A 17,687-nucleotide genomic window follows, 5' to 3' on the forward strand; every position below is an offset into this window, starting at 1 on the left:
AGGCAGAGTTTAAGGAAAGATTACATATTTTTGTCAGGAGATCCACAAGTTCACATTTGAGTTTTTTCAGAACTCTCTGATATATGCCATCTGGGCCTGGTGATTTATCAGTTTTTGTCTTATCAGTTGTAAGACCCAGCAGTACGGGGAGGGAGGGAGGGACGGACCCAGGTGGCTGCAAGGGTGCAAGAAGGGGGGTGCCAGAAATAGGGGGGTGCCAGAAATGAGGGGGGGTGCACGGGGGGGGACGCCAGAAGGTGTCTTTGCCTAGGGTGCAAAAATACCTGGGGCTGACCCTGCAAACGATGAGCAAGGAGCAAGATTTGTTCTGGAAAGAAAACTTCAAAGGGAATATACAAGGTGAAAGTACTGAATTAGAACTCATCAAACACTGCATGTCGTCCTGCCTTGGATTTCCTTACAGCTATCTCTAACAACTTTACAGGGCCCACTTTATAAAAATTTTGATTGGCTGCTCTTACCAGGCCATAACCTTGTACCAGTATTGGTAAATTTTCACTTCAAGGTATTGTTGCCAGGGCCGGTGCCAGGTTTTTCTGCACACTAGGTGAGGCTAGAAGTTGAAATAAAGAAATAAATAAATGCAAGTGTGTGCCTGTGTTTTGCCGAGTATGCTTTTACCTGCACATATTAAGTAGCACGAGAAAATCACTATAACTGGCTAGCTTAACACACTCACACTGTTCTTTAGAAAGGTGTTCAGTAAGATTATATCTGTGTATGGACTTGAAACGTGGTGTGGGAGGGCAGTTTTATGGATACCGTGGGCCGTCAAAAAGACAACTAAGTGGGTTTTAGATCAAATCAAGCCTGAACTCTCCCTAGAGGCTAAAATGACTAAACTGAGGCTATCGTACTTTGGTCTAGGCCTGTAGCCACCGCAGGGCCCTTGGGGTGACGCCCCTTCCCTAATCTGCCCTGCCCAAATTTTCCCTGACCCTTTAAATTCTTGCCATAGTATTTAGTAAGCTTTACTGCCAGCAGCACGATTCCACATCCATAGCGGTGCTCCTCCTTCCAGGTTCCTTGTCAGTCCTCCTTACTTCTGGAAATGTGCCTCAGCAGCAGCACATTTCCTGATTAGCAAGCACCCGTGGCTCCTGCACTGTTTCCCATCGTCTGAATCAGCAAGGCAAATAAGTGGCTTCTAGATCAAATCCAGCCTGAACTCTCCCTAGAAGCTCAAATGACTGAACTGAGGCTATTGTCCTTTGGTCACACGATGGGAAGACAAGAGTCACTGGAAAAGACGAAAATGCTAGGAGAACTGGACGGCAGCAGGAAAGGAAGAAGACCCGACATGAGATGGATGGGCTCAGTCAAAGCAGCCACAAAGGCTCTCAGTTTGCAAGGCCGGAGGCAAGGCTGTGCACGACAGGACATTTTGGAGGTCATTAATTCATAGGGTCACCATAAGTCAGAAGTGAATTGATGGCACCTCACACACACACACCCCTTTGCTCAAGCAACACTTGGGGTGTGGTGATGCGGTCTGCAGAAAGGTGTTTCTAAACAGAAAGTTTTCCTTGTCCCTGCTTGGGCATCCCCAGAGATCCAAGTCCTTCTAGGAGCAGGGATGAGATGACAAAGGCTTTCTAAGTCGAAAGTCTCCTATGTCCCTGGAGGAGGAGATAGACCAGGAACAGCTGAGCAGGATTGAGCAGGTCTTGCCACCTTGTGCGTTTCTCCCTACCAGAGAGAGGCCCACACCACCTGGGAAAAGAGGTGACATTCAAAGATGTCTCCTGGCCACCAGTCAAACAAGAGAAGGCACCCTTTGCAGACTTGCAGAAACCATAGGGTCCGGGGTGAGCCCCCTGCAATGCTTCTAGCACAACCAGGGTTCAGCTCAGACTGGCGACAGGTGGCTTAGTTTGGTGCCAATCTGATGTCGTGGTTAAGAGCGCGGACTCTAATCTGGGAGAACCAGGCTTGATTCCCCACTTCTCCACATGCAGCTGCTGGTGTGACCTTGAGTCAGTCATAAATTCTCTCAGAGCTATTCTCCCACAAGCCGTTCTCAAGAGAGCTCTCTCATCCCCACGGATCTCACAGGGTGTCTGTTGTGGGGAGGGGAAGGAGATTGTAAACCACTCTGAGACTCCTTCAGGTAGAGAAGGGTGGGATATAAATCCAATCTCTTCTTCTTCTGGCACCTGTCCTTTGGGGCAGCAAAACATTTTGAGCCACCCTGCCTATCAGACGTTCTGTCTTCTCCTATTCTGGTGCAGCTGTGGGATCTGGCAATGAGTTTAATGCCAAGCACGTTACTGTGCCAACAGAATGCCATGTGAATCAGCTTTGTTCTGTACATAACATTTGCCCATGTTGGTATGAATACCGAAGCAATGTCTTTGATTGTGGATCTGCAAAACGGCTGCCACAAAGAGAGCATCAATGATGAAACAACTCAAAGCAACTGACAGCAGGTCAATCATCTTGGAAGAGAAAAGTCGCTTGGTATTGGATCCTTATTTTCCAAATACCACGTGCCACCAGAAATCCTTTTGATTGGAGACGCTGGGCAGGGACTGAGCCTGGGGCCTTCCGCCCGAAGCGCAACACGGTCAGCCGCTGAGCCATGATCTATCCCCATGCCCTCTCATTTTAGAGTGGGAATGGTTGCTATGAGATCCATGCTAGATTCTGCAAAAGGGAAGAAGAGTTGGTTTTCATACCCTGCAACAGTGGGGCTGAGAGAGTTCTGAGAGAGCTGTGACTGGCCCAAGGCCACCCAGCAGGCTCCATGTGGAGGAGAAGGGAATCAGACCTAGTTCTCCAGATTAGAGTCCACTTGTCAGGCTCGGCCCTTAGCCTGACTATTGATCCTGTATTGGTAACTATGGTTTCCTCATGTACATAGGCGCGCACTGTCTTTAATCATTTTGCTTAAGCTCTGTTTGCTTTTTGCTTCCCATTGCTGACTAGGCAGCCCTCCCAACATTCCTGAAGGGGGGAGCTCAGACATATCTGTGTGAACATAGATTAGTTGCACTTGTAACACTGGGAAAGGAAGACTCCTCCACAAAGGCTAGTGGGAGCTTTGCTGGTTCTTATTCTCATAGCCTTGGGGGAAGACATGAAATGATAACATCCACACCATTATAACCTTACTGTAGTCACCTATATGCACCTGTTCCTATACTATGTAATACTGACGTATAAATGAGGGCTGGACCAAAGGTCTTGTAATTCCTAACTTTGTAATGTAACTCAGTTCTGCCAAAGAGTTCAACTTTACAGCAACTTTGCTGATTTCTAAAATAAAGCCTGTTAAAGGACTTACTGTGTCTGAGAGTTTACTGCCTAAGCTGACACCACTGGGGGGGGGAGGGGTGGAACATTCCCTTGCCTCCCCAAGCCCCGGGGTGGTGGCCTTGGACTCCTAGGGGCAAATTCCACCTCTCGCCTGTGATGGCAAATTCCACCTCTTGGTGTGGTCATTCTGGCTCTCCCAGCTCTTGGGAGGGGCTCTTTAAAAAGTTATGGCCGCTGGCGCTGTTCTCAGCGGCAGCTGCAATGCTGGGGGGGAGGGAAGGGCAAAACGTTCCCTTGCCTCTGCAAGGGGTGGTGGCCTTCGACTGGTAGGGGCAAATTCCACCTCTCGCAGAGGTCATTCTGGCTCTCCCACCTCTCCTGTGGGGCTCTTTAAAAAGTTATGGCCACCCGGTCGAGAGGGGTGGGGGCCCGAGTGGTTCCTCCGCCTCCCTGAGCCCCCGGTGGTGGCCTTCCACTCCTAAGCGCAAATTCCGCCTCCGGGAAGAACAATCTCCCGGCGAGCATCTTCCTCCTTCTCCCCACGCCCTCAGCTTCCACGTGCAGATGCGCTCCAAACTAAGCCGGCCACGCCTGCCTACTCGCGGCCACCCTCCCCTCTGACGCGCTACTGCAGTGGGCAGGGACGGGACGGGGACGTCTCGCCCGGTTGGCTCAAGCATGGCCTGTTCCCGTTCCAGCCCCGCCTCCTTCGGCTCCGCCTAGTCGGGACTCCTGCCTTGGCGCACTGGAGTGCGCGGACGAGGTTTCTGCGCAGGGGCGACTGCAGCGCCGCTCCCCGCGCAGAGTCGCCCCAAGTAGACAGCAGGTCGCCCGCCCCTTGCGTCGCGTGTGGTCGCAGCCGGCGGCGATGTCGGCACTGGAGTGGTTCGCCCACAAGTCCCTGGGCGGCGGCATTTACTGGATCCAGGAGCGCTTCTATGAGTCGGGCAACCGAGCCAACATTTGGCTGGTGCGCGGCTCGCAGCGGGACGTGGTAATCGACACTGGGCTGGGACTGCGCAGCCTTCCCGACTACCTTTACTTGGCGGGTCTTTTGGGTCCTGAGGCGGCAGGCGACGAGGGGCAGCGCCTCGGCGAAGAGGAGAAGGAGTCTTCAGGGAGCGGCGGGCGGCGGAGGCCGCTGCTGGGCCTAGCCACCCATGTTCACTTCGACCACTCGGGCGGGCTGCATCAGTTCGAGGAGGTGGCCGTGCACAGTGCCGAGGCCCCGGCCTTGCGCCGCGGGGACAACTACGAGACCGTCACTTGGCTCTCCGACAACGAGGTGGTGCGGCAGCCCAGCCCCGGCTGGAGCGCCAGGCAGTTCCGAGTGCGGCCCGTCCAGCCTACGCACATCCTGCAGGAGGGTAAGACCCGCGGTGGTGGTGGTGGTGGGGGGCCTGGCTGGACAAGAGGCTCTGTTCTGGGGTTCGCTGATCACGTCGTGTGCGAATTGGTGGTAAAGAGAGCCTTTGCCCATGCTCAGAGCGGCTTTTCTTCGCTGACGGTGCGGTCTTACCCAGTTGTTACTCCAGTCTAGAGCCACCAGTGGGTTCAGACTGGAGTAACTCTGCACGAGTTTCCATCGTAAAGAGCTCGTCTCGCATGCATCTAGCCTGGGAAGATTCAGACGCTTACGTCAAAAAGACGTGGCTTCTAGGCAGCTTTGAACACCTGCAACACTTCTTCTTTAACGAATAAGACATCTCCGGTTTGTATAACTGCAGAGAGTGGATGGCTGGAGTCCTTAACCGAATATAAACTTCCAAGTGATTTGCAATAACCGCTACTTGAGGAGTAGTATTTAGATGACTTTTAATATACTATTAACGTTCGGCTCAGTACAAAAATTGAGTATAATTTTATAAATGTTAGTATGGTTCATTAATATTGTATTTAGTGTCATTGTTCAGTAGAAATGTTATCATTGATATTGTTTTTTATTATTAAACTATGATGGCGTATGTGGGCTCTTTGGGGCATCCAGCTGCAGGATTGTAAATCCACTGCTGAATGTGTGTGGGGGTAAGGGTGCCTTTCTTGCTGCAGTATACAAGTGACTGTAGACAGGGGGTGGGGGGTTGAAAGCGCCAGACCTGCATGTACAGAGACAGCACTGTAATGAAAAGAGATGGGCTAATTCTTGAAGAACTGAGGTCAGGTCGTGGGGTGGAGGAAAATGTTGAAGTGAATGGCTTTTCCCATAGGCCTTTGAGATGATTCAGTACATGTGTAAAAGTGGGAATGGGAGTTGTACATTGAGGGGTGGGGTGGAGAAGAACATGTTTTTTAACACGATCTCTGTATACACGTACAGTAAAGCAAGATGTATTAGCTTTTCCAAAAGTTCTTGGTACCTAGGAAACAGCAATTATGAGTCCCATGGGTATATGTATGTTAAAGGGCAGGGGGAAAATCTATCTCATTCTCTTGTGTGTGTTTGTATGTACGTGTGCATGCATACATGAAACAAGATTGTTTCCTATAGGATTTGCTATAGGAATGCTGTTTTAACATTCATATGAAAGGGGTTTGAGGGCGGGGTATTTTGCATATTCCATGTATGCTGCATCCTCATAGAATATGAACGCTGTCTCTTAAAGGCAGGTGGTCAGAAAATGCACTGTTAAGTGTCTGTGAATGAGAGATTATGGGTGGGGACATCTCTGGCTGCTTCTGTAGAAGGGCTTGCAGGAGGTGGGGTCAGACCAGTTGGTGTGTGTACGTATAATATACACACAGCTTTCTCTATAATTGTATTTCTGCTAGGCACCTCTATTGGAAATTATTGGCTTCATGGTGCAGTCCTAAACAGAGTTACACCCATTGACTTCTCTGTATTCAGGTGTACCTCTGCTCAGGATTGCACCGTAAAAGATATTGTTGTTATATATGAAATGAGACTTGCAAAATAAATCTTCAGCAGCAAAGAAATGCGAACAAAGAAACCCAATAGTATTTGTAATAATCATCACACACTTGGATGGTTTTATATATGATGCTGTTTACATGAGAACAAGCCAGTTCAGTCATATGGTATTGTTTGATCACAGCGGGTGTATAGCGGCTCTTTCTACAGCTAAGCAGTCACACCCTTCTAAGGCCACTGAAGTCACCGAAGGGTATACCTGTGTTTTAGATGGTGCTGTAATTTTCATTTTTGCTTTAGATTTTTTTGATGATGTTACAGTAACTTCTGCTAAAGCCTTAATGATGTGGGTGACTTCAGAACTCCTTTCAATCTGAGCCTTGCTAATCCCCCTTCCCCAGTGTACCTATCAGTGTAGTAGACTCACCTAGCTTGTGATCCTGGCCCTATTTCTGTGGAGCAAATGGGAATGAATGTTCTTTCTGAGGGAGATGAAGTAGCATTCAGGACTGGAAGACTGGCAGGGAGTTTGTTTAGCTGGCTGGTACCCACCTTCTGAATGAGGAACTTTGTGCACTGGTTTCAAAATATATTACACTGTAGCTTATATACCCATCACTTTCTTCCTCCACATATATATATATATATTATTCTTTTTTATTGTGGTTTTGGTGTGTATCTGAATTCAGAAGGGATGAGACTGCAGGATAGATTTAAAAAAAAATTCTGACAAGAGTCTGTTGTTGGCTACATACCTCTACTTTGACTTTTTGGTAGTGTATTCGTAAAGTTCAGACACACCATTTAGTCCATGTCTAGTTCTGTATGGGACGTTAAGCCATATTCAGTACCACTTTAATAGATTTATTAACTGTGCTTGCTAATTTAACGTTAAATAAAAGGTGGACCATGGTATGGGGGCTATTAAAGCAGACTGATTGTTACTAATTAAACAGTTTCTATTCAGTGTCCCTAAAACAGTGACTAGATGAACCAATAGTGTTCTTTTCTGGTCTAGGTAGTTGAAATTGTACACATATGTTGTTCTGTCTGGAGCATTCCCAGTGGTAGGAAGCCTGCCAGGAATGGCATCAGTTGCCACTTTGCTTACAGGAAAAACACAGCAAACCTCCAACAAGAGTATTTGGTTGCAATTTCAGAGTGAGATACAATAGCATAACCTTATGTACCCATGTTTCCAGATGGATTTCCGCTTAATGTAAGGCTCTGGAAAATCTTCTGTGCCATTTAGCTCTCTTGAGAGCATGTGGGGTAAGAGATGCAGATATTTTAACTAAATACTTATTTGAGCTAAATAGTATCATGTTGGGTGGGGTGTCCCTGGGCACACCAGCTCATTTATTCAAGATTGAATTTGCAGTCCTAAGCGATGCTTACTTTGAAGAAAATTCCATAATCTTTAAGGAAGCTTGCTTCTGAGTTTAATATGCATGTTTGGAATCAGACTGCATGCCAGTGCAGTGTGATTTACTCCTCAGCTTTTGCATCTGGGACTGCATCTAAGGATCTGATTACATGAGACGTTAAATTATTAGGGGGAGGCCATGGATTAGTAGTAGAGTATCGGTTTGGCATGCAGAAAGTCCCAGGTTCAATCCCTGGCATCTCAAAAAGATCAGGTATGATGCGAAAGGTATTTGTCATCAAATATATGGATTGTTGTTGATCACAGTAGCTTGTAGTACAGGAAGTCAGCAAAGTTGAGGGAGATATAAATTTTACTACTATTTAAATTGTACAATAAATGATTGAAGAATTTAAAAAGAGGCTCATAATTTAGCATGAGTTCTAAAGAATACAGTTTATTTCACTGTTAGGCTGCTTCCTGAGAGAAGATGTGGCCTTGCAGATTTGAAAAAAAGAAATGTCATCTAAAATAGCTGCCATAAATGATCTGGAATTATGATTAAGCAGCTAATGGTTAGGTGGTTGTAGTTCATGGCAAGTTTAAACATTTTACAAAAATGAGTATTTAGTTTCTAGGAGATGACAGATTTCCTGGCAGTAATTGATTTGCCAGTATTTGTAAAATTAAACCAATCTGAAGTCTAATTGGATTTGTGAGACATGGCACTTGATCCTGTTTCATGCTCTTTATCCTTTAACTTTCTGTCATTCACCCAATATCACTTATTTTTGATACTGTAAAAAGAGAAGCATATAAAGAGTTCTAATGTAGATGAACCTTTAAAAATCCATCCAGTGACATCAGCTGGTCCAAATTAGTTACAGTGATGAGTATTTCAGAATAACTGGATGTCTCTTAATCAAAATAAGCATAACATAATGTTATATTTTAAAATATTAAATAAATGGTATGATCCATGTTTCACTCAAAATTTAGCAGCCTGAATAGGCAATAAACTATGAGATTTGGGGGAAATGAGGAAGAGGGGACAACTGAATTTGAGACAATAACTCCAGTACTCTGTGTGCGCATAAGATCTGTCTGTTGGGAGAAATTGGATGGTATGAACAGCCAGTGACATAAATACATAACATTTTTAAAAACATAGCCAGCTATGTTAACCTAATTTTATATGTCAGCTAACAGATTGTGAGTTTCTGTTGAAATCTGGTATGTCTCATGGGAAGGGTCTAAATTTCTAAAAGTATAACATGCTGTGTGATCTACTGAGTTCATCAGGTGCCATTTGGGAAAGTTGGGAAGCAAACTCAGGGATGCCAACTGAAAAAAACAAAATGGGAGTCTTGCTTTTTTTATGGGTCAAGAGAGACCTATAAGTGTTTAACTAAAGGCATCAACATGTAAGAGCCTTTCATGGTGGCATCTGACCCCTCCTCCAGTTTCAAGATTCAGCCAAGTAAGTGGTAAACTGCCAAGAAATCAATGATGTGATGTGCTCATAATGTGTAGTAGGTCAAGTTTTAGCATGATGCATGTTTAGAGGTAACCAAAATTATCAAATTCTTAAACACCCAATTCTGGTAATTTTAGACATCTTTCCAGTAAGAATAACAGGATCTCCTGCACAAAGACCTGATAATATTTATACTTGTAGAGCAAGCTCTGTATTGCCAATGGACTCACTCAGTAGGGAAGACTGGGATATACTACTGATGGAGAAACTCATGTATCATTTCAAACCAACCAAGGACTGGGGTGTGTTAAAACCAAGAGTGTCTTTGCAACCTGATGCCCATTCCTAATGTTTTAGATCAGTCTTCATCTACTGAGACACTATCCCATTATTGGTTGTGTTGACATACTGTGTGTGTTATGTGCCTTCCAGTCACTTCCAGTCCACAGTGACCCTTTGAATTAATGACTTCCAAATTGTTCTACTGTTAACAGCCTTGCTCAAGCCATATTCCTGCTTTACACTGCATTGGTCAGGCTGCACCTGGAGTACTATGTGCAGTTCTGGAGGCCTCACTTCCAAAAGGATATGGACAGACTGGAGCAAGTGCAGAGGAAAACGATGAAGATGATCGGGGGCCTGGAGACCAAGCCCTATGAGGAAAGGCTGAGGGACTTGGGAATGTTCAGTCTGGAGGAGAGGAGGTTGATGGGCGACATGATTGCTCTCTTGAAGTATTTGAAGGGCTGTCATTTAGAGGAGGGCAGGGAGCTGTTCCTGTTGGCAGCAGAGGACAGGACTCGCAATAATGGGGTCCAAAGATGGAGGTCCTGTACCTGGGTCGGGTGTGTGTGGATGTGAATATTAGACTCCCCACACTGGAAGGGGCGCCTTTGGTGCCGACCCAGAAAGTGAGGAGCCTGGGAGTAACACTGGATTCCTCTCTTTCTATGGAAGCCCAGGTTAGGGCAGTTGCCAGATCTGCATTTTTCCATCTTAGGGAGATAAGGCTGCTGAGACCATATTTCTCCCTCCAGGACTTAGCTACAGTGATCCATGTAATGGTCACTTCCATGCTTGATTACTGTAACTCACTGTATGTAGGCTTACCCTTGAGACTGACCCGGAAACTACAGCTGGTGAAAAATGCGGTGGCGCGCCTGCTGACATTGACGCCTATGCAGCAGGTGCTCCACCAACTGCATTGGTTGCCAGTTGACTTCTGGATTCACTTCAAGGTGCTGGTAATCACCTTTAAAGCCTTATGCAGCCTGGGATCCACATATCTGAGGGACCGCCTCTTCCCATATACACCCTGAAGAGCGCTATGCTCTATGGATCAACATATCCTGGTTGTCCCCGGCCCAAAGGATGTCCGTCTTGCCTCAACCAGGGCCAGGGCCTTTTCTGCCCTGGTCCCTGCCTGGTGGAACATGCTCCCAGTTGAGATTAGGGCCCTGCAGGATCTTCTTCAATTCTGCAGGGCCTGTAAGACAGAGCTGTTCAGCCAGGCCTTTGGTTGAGGCAGCGGATGTCTCTATATGGCCTCCCTGAGGCGGTGGTCACCCATCCACCTATCAACCCAAATAATATACCAGGGAACCCCCACAGCCAACTGATTTGTTAGACTTGTGACTGTGTTTTAATCTGTTATTTTAAATTGTTCAAATTGTTTAATTTTAATTGTATTTTTGTATGTTTTATGATGTTACCCGCCCTGAGCTCGCTCGCGGGATGGGTGGGCTATAAATACAAATAATAAATAAAATAAAAAATAAATTAAGAGTGGGAAGGTACTGGCTGGATAGTAGGAAAAACTTTTTTACAGTAAGAGTTGTTCAACAGTGGAAGCTCCCCTTCACTGGCAGTCTTTAAGCAGTGGCTGAAAAAACACTTGTCCAGGATGCTCTAGGCTGATCCTGCATTGAGCAGGGTGTTGGACTAGATTGCCTGTATGGCCCCTTCCAACTCTGTGATTCTATGATTCTTTGATTCTAGTTATTGCAAACTGAATTAATCCATCTTTCTCTTTTCCTCCTGCCTTCTGTTTTTAAGAGTGCTATTGTCTTTTTTAGTGAGTCTTGTCTTCTCATAATATGACCAAAGTACAATAACATCAGCTTGATCGTTTTAGGGAGAGGTCAGGCTTGATTCAATCTACAATATACTTATTTGTCTTTTTGGCATTCCATGGTATCCATAAAACTCTCTTCCAACACCACATTTCAAATGAGACAACTTTCCCCCCTTCAGCTTTCTTCATTGTCAACGTTTCATACCCATACATAGTAATGGGGGAATAGTATAGTATGAATTATCTTGATCTTGGTCACCAGTGACACATCCATAAGATTCTTTTCTAGCTCCTTCATGGCTGCCATTCCCAGTCTCAATCTCTGATTTCTTGGTTGCAGTCTCCCTTTGGTTGATGATGGAGCCAAAGAATAGAAAATCTTCAACCGTTATAGTTTCTTTATTGTCAGCCTTAAAGTTGTGTAATTCCCCAGTGGTCCTTACTTTTGTCGTCTTGATGTTCAGCTATAATCCTGTTTTGGCACTTTCTGCTTTAATCTTCATCAGTAATCATTTCAAGTCTTCACTATTTTCTGCTAGTAATGTGGTGCAGATTGTTAATGTTCCTTCCACCAATTTTCACTCCACCTTCAGCTGAATCTAATCCAGTTTTTCTTATGATGTGTTCTGCATACAGATTGAACAGATAGGGAAATAAAATACATCCATGTCTGAAACCTTTGCCAATTGGAAACCATTCTGTTTTTCCATATTCTGCCGTAGCAGTAGCCTCTTGTCCAGAGCACAGGTTGTGCATCAGAGCAATCAGATGTTAAGGCACACCCATTTCTGTTAAAACCAACCTTAGCTTTCCATGATCCACAAAGTCAAAAGCTTTGCTGTAATCTATGAAACACAAGCAGATTTTCTTCTGAAATTCTCTTGTATGCTCCAGTAACCATGTAAATTTGCAATATGAACTCTAGGGCTGCTAAGCCGCGGCGGGGGATCCGTGCGTCGTCACAGGATCCCTGCTGCGGGGGGACAGCGATACGCGTTGCACCGGCATCGCCAGGATGTGACGCTACGCGTAGCTCTGGCAACGGGACTCCAAACAGTCCAGTTGCCAGAGCGACGCATAGCGTCACATCCTGGCGACGCCGGTGCAACGCGTATCGCTGTCCCCCGCGGCAGGGATCCTGTGACGACGCACGGATCCCCCGCCGCAGCTTGGCTGCCCTAAGTGCTTCTTCCCTTTCTGAATCCAGCTTGAACATCTGGCATTTCTTGTTCCATATATAGTAACAGTCTTTGTTGTAAGGTTTTGCACATCACCACTCACATGAGGAATCGATGCAGTGGTCTGATAGTTGCAGTCTTTGATGTCTACTTTTTCAGAATTGAAATGTAGATTGAGTGTTTCGGTCCGTGGGGCATTGTTTTGTTTTTCATATTTGTTGGCATATTCTTGTTAAGATTTTTTATGGGCGACTACATTTCTGTGATTTGGAATAACTCTATTGATATCCCACCTACTTCTGGTGATTTGTTTCTCCAAATTGCTTAAAGTGCAACTTTCACTTCACTTTCTAAAATTGTGCATTCTTGTTCAAAAGATTTTTTTAAGGAATCTGTCAACCTTTCATCTTTTCTGTATAGTTCTTCAGTGTATTGTTCTCATATTTTCTTTATTTGTCCTTTTCAGTAAATGTATTTCCATCTTGGTTTTTCAGCATGCCCAACCATGCTTTCAATTTCCCTTTGATTTCTTCAGATCTCTTGTTCTTCCTTTTTTGTTGCTCTCTCCAATTTCTTGAAACTGGTTATTATAACAGTTTTGTTACTACGTGCCAGTTACTGGAATACTGCATTTAGACTTTGGATTCTACTTCTGTCACCTTTTGCTTCTCTGTAGCAATTTTAAGTGTTTCATCAGTCATCCATCAAGCCTTTTCATTTCTTTTGGCTACAGGAATAATCTTTGCACATTCCCTCAAGAATATCTCTGGTTTCAACCTAGAGTTCTTCTGGTTCATGTTCACTTATTCTTAGTAATGCAAATATGTTTTTACATGGTCTTCAAACCCTTCAGGAATGTTGTTCAGATTGTATTTTGGCACTATGAGGGTTTTGATGTTTTTCTTCAGTTTTATTCTAATGTTTATAGTATTCTAATTTTCTATATTAACAATTCATGGTCTGTACCACAATCAGCTCCTGGTCTTGTTTTAGAAGAGAGAATAGAGCTTCTCCATCTTCTGCATCTGATCATGTATGTGGCACCCTGAATAGAACTGAGACTTTTGTTCTATCCCAGGAAGGATTGCACCTTGGTTAATGCTATCTTCTGAAACACAAACAGTGCCTGGGAGCTGGTCTCTGTTTCACACATAGTTTACATTCCCCGGGCTAAAATGTACCATCTCCAAGACCATAACTTCTATAGATTAAGACCTATGATTATCAGCACATCTTGTTTCGGTGTGTGATCACCCCCCCCCCCCATGTTGCATAAAAGCTTTCAATCTCTTCCTATTCAGCATCTGTAGCTGTGGCGTAAACTTAAATTATGGTTATGTTGGTAGGTTTTCCATAGTCAATATTTTGTCAGATTTTGGATTATAGTCCCTGACTACTTGTGCTGCATCTTTTGCCTCACTATTGGAGCAACTCAGTTTCTTCTGTTCGTAATTTTCTGGCTGAAAATGTCCTAATCCAGTCCCCTTTAGTTTACTCACTTGCAGGATAACAGTGTTTAAATGCTTCATTTCTTGTTTCACGATTTCAAGCTTACTCTGATTCATACTTCTCACATGCCATGCTCCTATTGTATTATATTGACATACTAGCAAGATCTAATAAATGTTGTGACATAATGCCTGTAACAGGATTCACATACTGGGTATTGTGCTGCGGTTAATGTTGTGATTATTTGCCTCTTGATTGTCTTGTCTACATATCAAAACTCAGAAGGTGGATAATCATGAAAGTGAAACAGTTGTGAAATAGCCAGTGACATGAGAATTTAGTTTCAAACATCCATCTAATTAACATGTACTGCTTTATCTAAGCTGGTGCTTCTTGATCTGACAGCAGTGTTCAACATGGTCAGTTACAATCTTTTGACCCACCACCTTGCCGATGCAGGGATAAAGGGGACTGCTTTACAATGGCTGTCCTCCTTTCTCCATGGTCGGTGACACAAGTGGCGCTTGGGGAGAAGATATCTCAGTGGTACCCACTGGAATGTGGTGTGTTGCAGGGGATGATCCTCTCTCCAATGTTGTTTACATGCACCCCTCACTCTGTTGGTCTGGGCATTTGGGCTGGGTTGCCATCAATATGCTAATGACACCCAGCTTTATCTGTTAATGGATGGATGGTCGGCTCCAGATGTTTTGGACAGGGCATTGGGGGCTGTGGCTAGATGGCTACAGCAGAGACAGCTGAAATTAAATCCAATGAAGATGGTGGTCCTGTACCTGAGCCGTGGCGGGTTGGGATCAGGAATCTGGCTCTCAGTGCTTGGTGGGGCATCATTGATTCCAGTGCTGAGGGTGAGGAGCCTCAGGGTGATCCTAGATGCCTTGCTTTCAGTGGAGGTCCAGGTCACCACTGTTGCCAGGTCAGCCTTTTATCACCTCCGACTGGTCACGCAGCCAGTTTCCTATCTCACCTCCCATGACTTAGCTACAGTGATCTGTCCAATGGTCACTTCCAGGCTGGATTACTGTAACTCACTCTATGCAGAGCTACCCTTGAACCTGATCTAGAAACTGCAGCTAGTACAGAATGTGGCGGCGCATTTGCTGATGCCGATGCCTGTGCAGGCACACATTCAGCCAGGGCTACACCAACTGCATTGCCTGCCAATTAAGTACCGGATCTGGTCCAAGCCCTGTGCAGCCAGGGACCAGCATACCGACAGGACCATCTCTCCCCATGTGCCCCAGAGAGACTTGCACTCTGCAGATCAACATCTGGTAGTCACAGGCCCAAAAGGCATCTGCCTAGCCTCAGCCAGGGCCAGGGCTTTCTCTGGCCCCAGCCTGGTGGAACACTGAGATCAGGGTCTTGTAGGACTTGTTACAGTTCCACAGGGCCTTTAAAAGGGAGTTTTTCTACCAGGCTTCCCGTTGAGGCAGTAGATGTCCAACTATCTTGGCCTCCCCTGTCCACAGCACCGGCCCAGGATTATGTTTTAATAATTACTATGTTTTATATGCTGTGACCGCCCTGAGCCCACTTATGGGGTAGGGTGGGATATAAGCCCGATAAATAAATAAGATGGACTCCGTTCTTGGCAATGATGACTAAAAGGCAGTGATAGACCTGTTCCAATGGTATTCTTTTCACAGCTTGCAGAGAATCACTATTGGAATTATCTTAAACCCAACGGGCCACATTTACTTCCATTCCTGGCATGAGGCCTGCACTTCACAGAGGATTACAACTTACTTGTTCCTCAGATAGTAACTATTTCAAGGTGGGGACCAAATGCCAACCACAAGGCAACCACGTGGCCCATTTTCCTGAAACATGGAGTAGGTGCCACACTGGGGAATAATATTCCAAAGAGCCCCATGTGGCTTCAAAGCCACTGAGTATCACTGACCTCGCCTGTGTAGTAGATTCAGATGGGTAGCCATGTTGGTTTGAAGCAATAGAACAATGTTTGAGTCCAGTAGTACATTTAAGACAAAGTTTAATTCTGGGTATAAGCTTTCGTATGCATGCACACTTCTTCAGATAGCTGATAAGAATTACTGTCCAGATTGTGCCAGGAGTTCTCCTGGTTACCATCTGAATAAGTGTGCATGCACATGAAAGTTTATACCCAGAATTAAATTTTGTTGGTCTTAAAGGTGCCACTGGACTCAAACTTTGTTCTATCCCTCTCTGTTCTTTTCACATTTATAACCTTACAAATCTCTGCCCTATCCCTTTTTTGTATCAACTGTTTTCTAAATTAGAGGCCTTGCTTTGTTAACAAAAATGTTTCATTCCCTCCCCTCACATCAACTTCAATATCCTTTTGAGATGAGGGCAACCAGAATGCATGCAATATTTCAAAAGTGGGCAAACCATGGGTCTTATATAAAAAATTACGGTACCTGCTGTTTTGTTTCTTTTTAATCTCCTTCGTGACCATTTCTAATACTGTATTGGGTGCTGGCATTGCTGCACCACACTGAGCTGACATTTTCAGTGACATTTGTAATGATTCCGAAATCTCTTATTTGCATAGTAACAGTCAGCCCCATCAGCTTATATCTGGTTAGATATTCTTCCTCTTTTCCTTTAGTACTTCACTGTCTTCTTTAGATTTTACTCTCTTTAATAATGTTTTAATATATACAAAGTTGGCTTAATTACTGTTCACTGCTCCGTGTCATCGATGAATAAGACACTGGCTTTGATATAGATCTGTGGAGACTCTGCTGATTACAATGGGTTGGATCCAAATGTCCCATTCTGCTAACATGAATCTTGATCTGCTACAAGGAGCTTTTCTCTAATGGAAGAGATGTGTTCTGCCAGCAGATGGTTTCTTGCCCTGGAGTAAAGGGTTCCCCCTTAGAAGAATGGAGACTTTGAATCTCACCCATATTCCTCAGTGTAAGAACTGCTTCCGATTCTGGTGAATTGTTAGTCCATAAGTGAATCTGTATTATTATCTAGTGACTGCTAGGTTTCTCTAGTAGCATTGATAAGAGGTTGCCAAAACGATTTTTGAAAGTCCAGGTGAGGCTGGAGCTTTGCAGAAAATATTGATTTCTTCCTTGACAAAATGTATGTATTATATGGTTTACAGTTTTAGCCATCATGAAGGCTCTCTGCCACCTTAAATAGCTCAGAATTCAATTTGAACACTGGGACTGTGTGGAACAAATACAAGGAGGGTTGTGCATGCATTGAATACTCTTCTACCTGCAACTGTGATGTATTATTTTGTTATTTCTGGAGATCACACTTTACAATTCAATTTTCTGTGTGTTTTGTTTTCTGCTCATAGGGGACGTGATCAGCCTGGGTGACAGACAGCTCACCGTCATGCATATGCCTGGTCATTCACGAGGAAGCATTTGTTTGCATGACAGGGAACGGAAGATACTGTTCAGTGGGGATGTTGTGTATGACGGTTCCATGATTGACTGGCTTCCCTACAGCAGGATAAGCGACTACGTTGGAACTTGCCAGCGATTAATAGAATTAGTGAATAGAGGTCTTGTGGAGAAAGTCCTTCCAGGGCATTTCAACACTTTTGGAGCTGAGCGGCTTTATCGTTTGGCTTCCAACTACATTTCTAATGCTGGGATTTGTCACAAAGTTTCTACATGTGCAATGAGATCTCTTGCAAGTCTAGCACTTCGTGCAACAAATTCTAGAACCACTTCATAGTATTAGTACATATGACATGTATTATCATAAAAAACCCAGTGGCTTATGTAGGTTTTATTTTGCCAGTGCAAAGATAACCTTTCAAAGGAAAATCAGGCTGATAAGCCGTTAAAGATACTTATTTTTACCTACTTCCTTTATATTTGAAAAACAGTGTAAACTAGTAGCTGTGCCAAAGCTACTGATTTTTCCTTCTACTTTTTCAAGGCAGGTTTGCACATGAGTGGAATGCGATTTGACAGATGTTCTACATGTTTTGTATTTTACAACATTTTGAATCA

General features: G+C 44.6%; 1 protein-coding gene across 1 annotated transcript; it reads left to right on the plus strand.

Annotated features, from left to right (window-relative positions):
* Window positions 1-4,028: 4,028 nt before the first annotated feature.
* MBLAC2 (metallo-beta-lactamase domain containing 2) lies at window positions 4,029-17,442 on the plus strand. The gene is made up of 2 exons (XM_015427131.1): window positions 4,029-4,646; window positions 17,021-17,442. The coding sequence occupies exons 1-2, from the start codon at window positions 4,148-4,150 to the stop codon at window positions 17,404-17,406; spliced, it is 885 nt and encodes a 294-aa protein (XP_015282617.1). The 5' UTR covers window positions 4,029-4,147; the 3' UTR covers window positions 17,407-17,442.
* Window positions 17,443-17,687: the final 245 nt, after the last annotated feature.

This window comes from Gekko japonicus, unplaced genomic scaffold, assembly GCF_001447785.1.
Source record: "Gekko japonicus isolate JY-2015 unplaced genomic scaffold, Gekko_japonicus_V1.1 scaffold573, whole genome shotgun sequence".
In the NCBI taxonomy this organism is placed as follows: Eukaryota; Metazoa; Chordata; class Lepidosauria; order Squamata; family Gekkonidae; genus Gekko; species Gekko japonicus.